Source organism: Urocampus carinirostris, chromosome 1, assembly GCF_059441175.1.
Source record: "Urocampus carinirostris isolate Australia breed hairy pipefish chromosome 1, RoL_Ucar_1.0, whole genome shotgun sequence".
NCBI lineage: Eukaryota > Metazoa > Chordata > Actinopteri > Syngnathiformes > Syngnathidae > Urocampus > Urocampus carinirostris.
The window spans coordinates 51,513,788-51,523,987 of NC_142349.1; the positions used below are offsets into that span (position 1 = coordinate 51,513,788).

A 10,200-nucleotide genomic window follows, 5' to 3' on the forward strand; every position below is an offset into this window, starting at 1 on the left:
TGGTTTGTCCTCTTTATTTTCGATATTCTGTTTCATTATCTATCCTGTCTGTCCCGTCCTGTCCGGGATCGACCCCATCTCTCCGCTATGTACTCGGACAATTGGTATCAATCTTATCGGCCTCTGGCTTCCTATCATTTCACGCCAGACTGCTGCCTATCGTGCATGACACCCCATTAACCGTAAAATAAATGGCTTGCGTGAGTAACGGGTTTGGGTCCTGATCCTGTTCTGGTTCATGACATGCTGGTTCCCTCGAGACGCCTTTTTTTCTTATAATCGATAGGCATTTTGGGGGGTTGTTGTATTGTTTACTTTAAATTTGTTGCACATAAAAAAACGTTTTGTATCTTTTTTTGTAGATTTTTATAAATAGTTTATTTTATTTCCTGTGTTTTCCCAGTGGTAATGTGTATATATAAATATGTTTGTCCTGTTTATTACGTTTTTTTCCCCATTTTGTTATTATATTTTTTCCTGTTATTCTTGTTTTCCATTTAATTTATGAAACTCAGTTATATTGTTTCAAGTCAAGTCATGTTTAATTATATATCCCTAAATCAAGTCTCAAAGGGCTCTGCATAACACAGACTGGTGATTGTTATTTTATTAGATTGGTTATCGCACGACTGGTATAAGCAGGGGACCCAAATGCGTATTGTTTCACACAATGCTTTATTAAGGGATCAGGGAAGTTAGGGCGAGAGGGAAAAAGCCAGCAATCTTGTGTTCGCTGAGCACGAAGAGTGGGAACGAAACGTGATCGCAGATCAGAACAAGTCAAGCAGCCGGGACGGGAGACGGAGCGTGGATAGGAGATCGGAACAATTCGGGCAGCCGGGACGGGAGTCGGAGCGTGGATCGGAGAACGGAACAAGTCGGGCAGCCGGGATCGGACACGGAGCGTGGTTGGATATCGGAACAAGTCGGGCAGCCGGGACGAGAGACGGAGCGTGGATCGGAACATTTCGGGCAGCCGGGACGGGAGTCGGAGCGTGGGTCGGAGAACGGAACAAGTCGGGCAGCCTGGACGGGAGACGGAGCGTGGATCGGAGATCGGAAGAAGTTGGGCTGCCATGACAGGAGATGGACTGTGGATGAGAACAATTTGGGTAACCAGAGACGATCAGGAAGCCAGGGACAGGGGGTCGAAACAGGAAGCGGGGACGAAATCGAGCAAGATACAGGGACAGGTTGGGTAGAGATGGATGGAAGGATGATTACTGTTTATATTTGTTGCACTCCCTGTGTATCCTATGATAAATCTGTTCCTGGTGATGTTCCAAAAATATTACAAGCTTCTATAACATAACTACCTGTCTGTTCTTCTCTATTCAACTGACTCAAATACTGCTCAGACATTTTTAATCTCTCTGACGTAAATAAAATGAAATGAAATGATCTGCATTTATATTGCGCTTTCCAAAGCCCTTTACAGTGTGCTTCACATTTCCCAATAGCGGCCGTGCAGCCATGTAAGGCGCTAACCTGCTTATTGGGGGTATTAGGGGTTCAGTGTCTTATACAAGGACACTTCGACATGTAACACGGAGGAGCCGGGAATCGGACCTGCGATCTTTTGATCCCAATACGAGCTCTCTACCTCATACCAGCTCAGTAGCCTAGATGGTAGTGTGCCCGCTTTGAGACTGGGATGTCGCTGGTTCGCGCCTCGACCGAGACATACCTAATTGGTATAATGGCGGCGCCCTCTGGCTGCGGCTGCATCGACTCGCTACAACGGGTCAGGTGTATCGACATTTCGTTCTGTGTACATTGTTACAAAGAATTATTATTATTATTATTATTATAAGCCGCTGCCTACCATGTACAACAATTTTGTTTTTAAAGTCACGGAAATGGTTACTTTCCTTGTTAACTATAGAGTAATTCAGTTACTAACTCATTTACTTTATGGAGGAAGTAGTGAGTAACTTTAACTAATTACATTTTTTCGGACATTTTATGTAACAATATTTTGTCGTTGAGTTATTATTTTTGTTCTGTTTTTTTATTTTGATGTTCGAATAAAGTTTTCATTCATTCATTTATTCATTTTTTAAAGTAAAGTGCCCATCCCTGGACAATAATAACTCAATGAGTTTCAAGTTCCAATCAAGAAATTAAAAAACCCGAAAGAAGTGGACTGCGTATCCCACAATGCAAAGCGCGACTGCACACGTATACGTCCGGGTTAGAGCCCGTATTAAACCCGGTTGTTGATGTTGTTTTGCGGGAATCTTGCACCGATAGTAAGCCATTTGGTGGAACATTCTTGAAATGTAATGGATCCTTTCCAGAGACACCGCGCGCTTTATAAAGGAACAACCCCACCATGGAAGGAAACGTACCGCAAGGTGGATTGGGGTAACTCGGGAAATGTCATATTGCAATCGTACTGTTAATATCTTAATTCTGTCAACAGCGATGCGTGGAGAGACTAAGGGGGAGCCGGGCAAGGTTATTGGATCGATATCGAAAGACGGGCGAGGGCAGGAACTCCTCATTGATTGTGCAGGAGGTCATGGAGGAAGAGTGGACGGCTCTCCAAGCTGATCAGCTGAGATTGCCATCTTTATGGGGCGCAGATGCTGTTGCAGAGGTACCCTTGTTCCACTCACAAATCACGAGTCTTACACTCCAAAAGGACACTACGTCGTTAAAACTTGACGTCTTTCTAAACAGATTAACAACGTTATGAAGGACTGTGATGAACTGGCAGTTTTAGAGGAAATCCAGCAGGAGCTCCTGGCTCAAGGTAATCTTTGTGTTGAAATTGTTGGGAATTATTTCAAATTTTCCGTGCATCAGATGCTCATCATTTATTTGTGATGTATTGTCAGAAATAAGGTTTAATAAGTAAACAGGCACTGGAAAATCATTTGTGACTTTCCTGTGAATTTGAGTTTGACACCCCTGCCCTAAAGGATAAATGTCTTATGTCATCAAACCAAACTCTGAACCATCTCATCTCATTAGCTACACCGCTTATCCTCAGTAGGGTCGCAGGGGTGCTGGAGCCCATCCCAGCAATCATCGGGCAGTGGGCAGGGGACACCCTGAACTGGTTGCCAGCCAATCGCAGGGCACACGGGGACAGACAACTCACTCGCTCAATCACACCTAGGAACAATTTGGACCGGCCAATTCACCTGAAATGCATGTTTTTGGGATGAGGGAGGAAACCGGAGTGCCTGGAGGAAACCCACGCAAGCACGGGGAGAACATACAAACTCCGTTCAGGAAGTCTGGAGCTGGATTTAAACCCACGCAGGAAGTTCCCAAGACATGAACTGTGCCGCACACGCGCTAACCACTGCGCCACCGTGAAAATTTGCTCAATACACTCTACAAGATCACGGTTAATTTTGCCCATTGCGAGCAACAATTTTGTCAAGTATTCCATAAAAATATTTTTTGTAAAAAATAATCAAATTATTGTCCATTTTAAGCTTTCTATGTTTTTATTGTGCTTCAGAAATTTCAATCATTGAAGAGTATGAGAGAAACCATCAAATTGAGCAGCAATACATCTCATCTGTTTTGGAAGGGATGGAAGACTCTCATATCATTTGTCCTATGTGTCACGTGTAAGTACGGCATAACTGCTTGTTAAATATTTAAGGGTTTTGGGAATTGTTGATAAGTCATTGACCTCAAACTTGCATTTATTAGGAGCTACTTGAACGTCACCAGTCATTTCATCTCTTGCCCATGTGGACTGTACATAAACACAAAGGTTTGTATGCGTAATAAGACAATTGGCAAATTGGTCAAAAATTACTGTGCTTGAATATTGCCTATGTGGAGCTGAAATGTTCTATGTGGTAGTTTGTCATAAATAACCAGTATATGCTTTTGTCACCTCATAGTTGAAATTTCCCTGAATAACTTGTATAAACTAGTCATTTATGACGCAAAGTTGATGAGTGATCATTTCCAAGGTCCAGTTTAAAGTGCTGATTTGGAAGTACAAGGATTCCACCTGTTGCCAGCAATATGCCTTTTATGCAAAATTTGAGGCAATCTTAAAGGGACGGGATATCTTATCTGGCGCCGCCTAGTACTAAAAAGAATGATAAAAAACAATATAAATTTAAATTCTAAGCAAACTATATAAACTATCATATAAACGTTTATTAGTAGGTTGAGGCATTTACATACATTTCACATAACATGAGCTTCACCTAAAGGGAGCTGCTATCATCATCCGCCATTTTGCTGTTACAGGTACCAAAAAGCATGCCTTGTGCTGGTCAAAAGAAGCTAGACATTTTTTTTAACTATTTGGTCATTTTGATTCTTTGTAGTTTTTATTTTCCCTTTAGCGTTTTTCACTTTTGTTTTATAGCAAAATGCAATGACATCTAGCAATCCAATTATACACACTGTCCCTTTAAACATTGACAATTTAGTCATTTGCGTGCCTGAGAGGCAACATTTAAAATTGAATGTAGTTGACATTATCTTGAATCATTGTATGTTTTATACCCCATTTTAGATGAAGAACGTCACCACAGATGTCTTAAGAAAGCTCCTCGAGTCTCGAGTTACGGAGCATATGGAAGAATGTTCCAGAAATCCCGTTTTTTCATTAGTGCCGAATGGAAGCTCTTCACCAAACTTGCTGATAGCTTGCGAGGTAAAAACAAAAATGTCCGTTCCAACTATCTTCAGTGGACGTAGGGCCCTTTGTTTCTTTTCTGTTTTCTTCCCTTATTACTTGATAATTGTAACCTATTTGCTAATTCCACTCCAGTCTGCTCTTGTGACTTTACAGAGTTCGTACGGGTGATTGAAATTGAATGAAAGAATAAATGAATGAATAAAAACTTATTTCGAACGTCAAAATAAAAACAGGACAAAAGCAATGAGTCAACAACAAAATAATGTCACAATAACATGTTCAAAAAGGGTTAGTCTGAAGCAGATGCTTATTTTTCCTACCCCTTTATCTTCCCTATTAAATACATTTTACAAATCCTCCTTAAAATGATCTAAAATGCTTGAATTTTAATGTTGTGTTTTCGAGGTCAGTAAAATGTTTTTAGCAGTCTAATTCTCTAGTTGGTTGGTTGGTTGGATCCCTTAACCACGAGGGTAGTAGGTGCACCATTTCATGCAATAAATTATGAAAAGTTAAAAGTGCGTGAAAATGACACAAAAGTGCAAGCACAATGGGAACAAGATTCTGTCTCACAAAAACAACTATTTCAGAGTTTGGTTTTGTAAAACCAGGTAAGTAGCAACGGCAATAGTTTCTATGGACAATACAAATCTAATCCTCCGCCTCCTCGACTGGAAAACACACAGTTGGCAGAAAAGCGAGGCTAAAGACTAATGGAGATAAAAAGGCCTTATTATCGTAGCAGTCAACCACAGTTCACAATCGGCAGTCCGGTCTGGACACTCGCATTCTTTCTTCACTTTGTTTGGACTGCGCAACTCTCGTTCAATTATACATGGGGATCGATGGCAGTGGATCTGCTAGATTTAAATTAAGTCAGGGTTGCAAAGATCACAGATTATTGGAAACAATGGCCTATTAGTACACCATATCCTGATCTAAAACTTACATGAGGGCAATGAAAAACTCAAAAAGCTCAACATGAAGAAACCTTAAGAATGGACCGCACATGAGGTAATCCCCCTTCCAGGATGACCAGACTGCAATGGATGTTGAAATAACAATAAATACACAGATATTGTCAACACTAAATATAGGTCATTAATATGCTATAGAATAAAAGTGTGTTTTAAGCCTAGATTTAAACAGCTCCACTGAGGTTGCATATCGAATATCAGGGGAAGAGCATTCCACAGCACCGGGGCCTGAATGGAGAATGCTCTTGAAGGTGCGGATCTCCTCTTAGCTCTTGGGATCACTAGTTGTGTTTTCAGAGCGAAGGCCCCCGACCGGGACATAGGGGGAAATTAAATCTAAAAGATATGAGGGAGCAAGTCCATGCACGAATTTGTATACTACCAACAGAACCTCAAAATCGCATGTTAAGATAACAGGGAACCAATGCAGGTTAGCTAAAATCGGGGTCATGTGATCAAAATTTCTTGTCTTAGTTAAAAGCCTCGCTGCAGCATTTTGTACCAGCCGAAGGCTCCTGATTTTGGACTTCGGGAGACCGGAGAGTTGTGCATTACATTAATGGAGACGGGATGTAATAAATGCATCCGACTGAGACAGAATAGGGCGAATTTTAGCAACGTTGCGAAGATATAAAATAGCTGTTCTAGTAATATTCTTAACGTTTGTTTGAAAGGACGGATTGGGGTCACATATGACACCTACATTTTTAACTGAGTCACTCTGGGTGATATTACATTTGTCAATGTTCAGAGCAGTTTTTGAGAACAAGTCACGGCATTTAGATGTACCAATAGCTAACATTTCGGCCTTTTCAGAGTTAAGGAGCAAGAAGTGGAGTGACATCCTTTCTTTTATCTCAGTGAGGCAGGCCTCCAAATTTCCACAGTTAAGCTTGAGGATTTAAATATGTGGATGACCGATCCTGAGAAATAAATATAAAATTACTTAAACACTACACATATAAGCCGTATAATTACAAAAACACATTAAAATGTCATAATTCCTAAATATTTTAAGTACATGCATTTTGACATTTATTTATTTTAGCATTTAATTTGTCCCAGCATTTTGCATCACGCTTGTTCTGGCGACTTGTCACAATGGCGTTGTTATGTGAAGCGTCTCCGCCCCCTACTGGTTGCACCCAAGAGGACAGACAGCTCCTCATAAATGATTTTTCAATGATTTTTTTTATCAATGATAAGAAAACATTATGCACCAGATTATTTATTATTTTAATATATTTTGCAGGGGATCCGTTGAAAAACACAATAAATACAAATGAAAATATTCACATCTCTTCCCAAAAAAAAATGTAAAATACAAAACAATTTTGGCATTTTACACACTGAACAAATTTAAAGTTGGACAACAACACAAAATCCCTTACTACAAAACCAAAAAATATTAATTAACCCTTCAGTGACATAAATAATGAACATGCAAAAATTGACGATTTACAACTCTATTAACCAATTTAGACAGATCATCTTAAAACTATACAAAAATTTGTAAAGTTAAATAAGTAAAACAAACAGCAAAAGATCAGCAGTCAATTGAAAGATTGAATGCTCTCTGCTCCGGAGCAATCAATATCATTAAAATGAGTTTTTATACATACAGTACTTTCTTTTTGTTTTGTCTTCCGTATTGAACTCCATTATAAGCGAACTCCTTTAGAGCCCTTTCTGTGTTTGTAAACAAGTGTAAAGTAGCCAAGCTGCATGTGAATTGTTCAGGTAGAATTAATTTCAGTTTATAGCAGCCCCATTGACACATATATATCACAGACAGGAACATCTTAAAATAGCACAAATTATGTGCTGATAACGACAAGGTGGCATGCTCGACAAAAATCGTTGGAATTTTTTTTTAAAAGTGCTTGAATTTGACTATCAAAAAGGTGTACGAACCCTGTAATGGTAACCCAATTGCTAATTTCACTCGAGTCTCCCGTAACTTATGTATACGGTCTTTGATTTATAAGTCAAACTGATTTCCTGCATCATTCTTGATAAAATATTACATGCAGAGTAGTCATGATTCCAATTTCCCCCCCCAAAAAAGTTATTTAAAATACAACCTGCTGGAGGATTGCTCTCTTGCAGCATGTCTTACAAAATCAACCTATTTTTTTGGTACTATTGCAGTCTTTTTTCATAGTTTATCATGTTCCAGCACCATTACTTGTATACAAGTACATCTTGCATGTTTTATAGCAGTGATGTCAAACTCATTAACACTCGAGGTCCACTTGGTAGAAAAACTATCACAGGGGCCAGACTTGTTAATGGCATAAAAAGTGTGCATTAGCTGTAGGACTGGGGATATTGCGGAGGCTTACACTAAGTCATGTTTATGATTCGAGTGTTAGATTTAAATAGATAAAACGATGATTGTGGTTTTGGTTTTCATCAATACTTTTTTGCTTCCCTGATTTTTTTTTTCTTTTGAAGTGAGAAAGGAAAACAACAATTGACTTTATTTCCACTATTGTTTACTCAGGATCAACCTATTTGGGTTTTTCAGGGCCGTTATCCGATATTTGGAGCGGATATTAATTTGCTGTTTAAGCTTGAAAGTTGGCGTAAGATTTTTTTTTTTATCACGTCAAAAAGAAACAAATAATACATGTTATGAATTCAAATTCAACTGCAATAGTTCTCTGAAACCCTTTAGAGCAAAGTGAATTAGAATTTCAACATGACTAATATTTCACTTAAGCAGAAAACTAACAGTGCTGGAAATATAATTAGGGTGAGCAGCAACTCAAATAAAGGTGCATAGAAACATGAATACCTCCCCGAAACTTTTGACGATAAATAAATAAATATGGTAATACGTTCAGAGCGTCTGCAACACAGGTTTAAATGCTTTTAATCTGCCTGTCGAATAAATACAACTACTGATATCTGTCAAATTCCCAAATATCGGAGCTGATAATCGGTCGACCTTTACTGTTTATTTAATTTACCCGGGCAAACTTGTTAAAACTGTAAAGTGACAAAAATGGGATTCAAGCACTAAGTGCAACTGATTTAAAAAGTGCCTCTGTTAAATTTCATATCTATTATAGAAAGGAGCTAAAGCGTCTTTATTCTTCTGCAAAGACCTCCAGGTGCTAGGATTTATGAAATGAAATGATCTGCATTTATATAGCGCTTTTCAAGTCAATGACTTCCCAAAGCGCTTTACACTGTGCTTCACATTTCCCAATAGCGGCCGTGATCTGTGCAGCCATGCAAGGCGCTAACCTGCTTATTGGGGGTATTGGGGGTTCAGTGTCTTACCCAAGGACTTACTGAACAGCTGACCCCTTAGGTACCCGTCCCCCTCGTATTGCACACATTGAACGTTTTTAGATTACGTTTAAGATAATCCAGGGGCAAACCAATCATTTGGAATAAAATATGTCATTTGATCGCAAATGTTGCAGTTAAGAGAGACATTTACCCACTACACATGAGTGCAATCCTGTCTGTGAATTCTGTTAGTAAAATAACATGTTTTCTGGTTGATAAATGGTCATCCACAAATAAAACAACATTGGGCGGATTTCTCTTGGAATGGTGCCTACCTTTGGCTGTATCCAGTAAACCTATTTAAAACTGCAGGTCATTATTTGGCATGCTGCAACTCATTTTTCTCTTATGCTTCTAAGCATTGTCTGGCAGGCTGGATTGAATCTGTTGGCGGGCCTAAACCTGCCTGCGGATCACGTGTTTGACGCCCCTGTTTTAATTGGCCTCCAAAATTGCTGTTTCTAAGGTGTGTTTGAAAACTTACTGAACAGCTGACCACTTAGGTACCCGTCCCCCTCGTATTGCACACATTGAACGTTTTTAGATTACGTTTTAGATTAAAACTACAGGGATTAAATTACGCAAAAAAAAATCATGGCAGAGGGGATCAGGCTTTTCCCGAGGCTGCCCCTCCTAAATCTTATTGTTCTGTGTCTGCGCCCCTGCAGTACCGGGATGAAGTATTTTTTTTAATAGTTATAGTTTGAAGTGTATGTTTAGAGATGATTTCTAAATGCACACAAATCATGTTGAAAAGCAGTGCATGTTTTGATTTGATTTTAAACCTTTTTGGTCAATCAATACCTTTTTGGTGGCATAACTTGTAAATTCCTATTATCGCAAATGCTGAACCAGAACGCGACTGGCCTCTCTAGTTAGTTGTTGTTTTTCTTTTTCCTTTCTCTTGTTCTTTTGAACCATGACTTTACAATAACATTCAGTTTGTTTTGCTTTTCAGGTTTGTGACTACCTCTCCATCATCCTATGAATTGGAACGTATTGTAATTATACCTGTGTACATTTTGTTTAAATAAAGGTTATTTTTTATACTTTACAAATATTGTTTTGTTCTGTAAAACAAATGGAATGTTCTAGAACACAATCTGAGATAGTTTCAACTCTTATCTAATAAATAAAACGTTTTTATTTTTCCCTTTTTAGATTTTTGAACTAATAGAATTTGACAGAACCAAATTGAATAAACCTAAAAATGTATTTTTGTTTTGAACAGGTACTTATTTTATTAGTGAATTAAGATGCCACATATTTAGTGTTCCTGCATACCAACATTAC

The 10,200-nt window shown here is 38.9% G+C and overlaps 1 protein-coding gene across 1 annotated transcript; it reads left to right on the top strand.

The window, feature by feature from the left end:
• Nucleotides 1-2,187: 2,187 nt before the first annotated feature.
• Nucleotides 2,188-9,965, top strand: rpain (RPA interacting protein). Its single transcript, XM_088356079.1, has 7 exons — nucleotides 2,188-2,357; nucleotides 2,426-2,602; nucleotides 2,686-2,758; nucleotides 3,479-3,590; nucleotides 3,676-3,739; nucleotides 4,502-4,642; nucleotides 9,866-9,965. The coding sequence occupies exons 1-7, from the start codon at nucleotides 2,286-2,288 to the stop codon at nucleotides 9,893-9,895; spliced, it is 669 nt and encodes a 222-aa protein (XP_088212205.1). The 5' UTR covers nucleotides 2,188-2,285; the 3' UTR covers nucleotides 9,896-9,965.
• Nucleotides 9,966-10,200: the final 235 nt, after the last annotated feature.

What these genes read in the sequence shown, in the direction of transcription:
- rpain (XM_088356079.1), top strand. Translation starts at nt 2,286, where the DNA reads ATGGATCCTTTCCAGAGACACCGCGCGCTTTATAAAGGAACAACCCCA. An exon ending in GGAAGGAAACGTACCGCAAG is followed by an intron (nt 2,358 to 2,425) that starts GTGGATTGGGGT and finishes TTCTGTCAACAG; the next exon opens with CGATGCGTGGAGAGACTAAG. An exon ending in GCGCAGATGCTGTTGCAGAG is followed by an intron (nt 2,603 to 2,685) that starts GTACCCTTGTTC and finishes CTTTCTAAACAG; the next exon opens with ATTAACAACGTTATGAAGGA.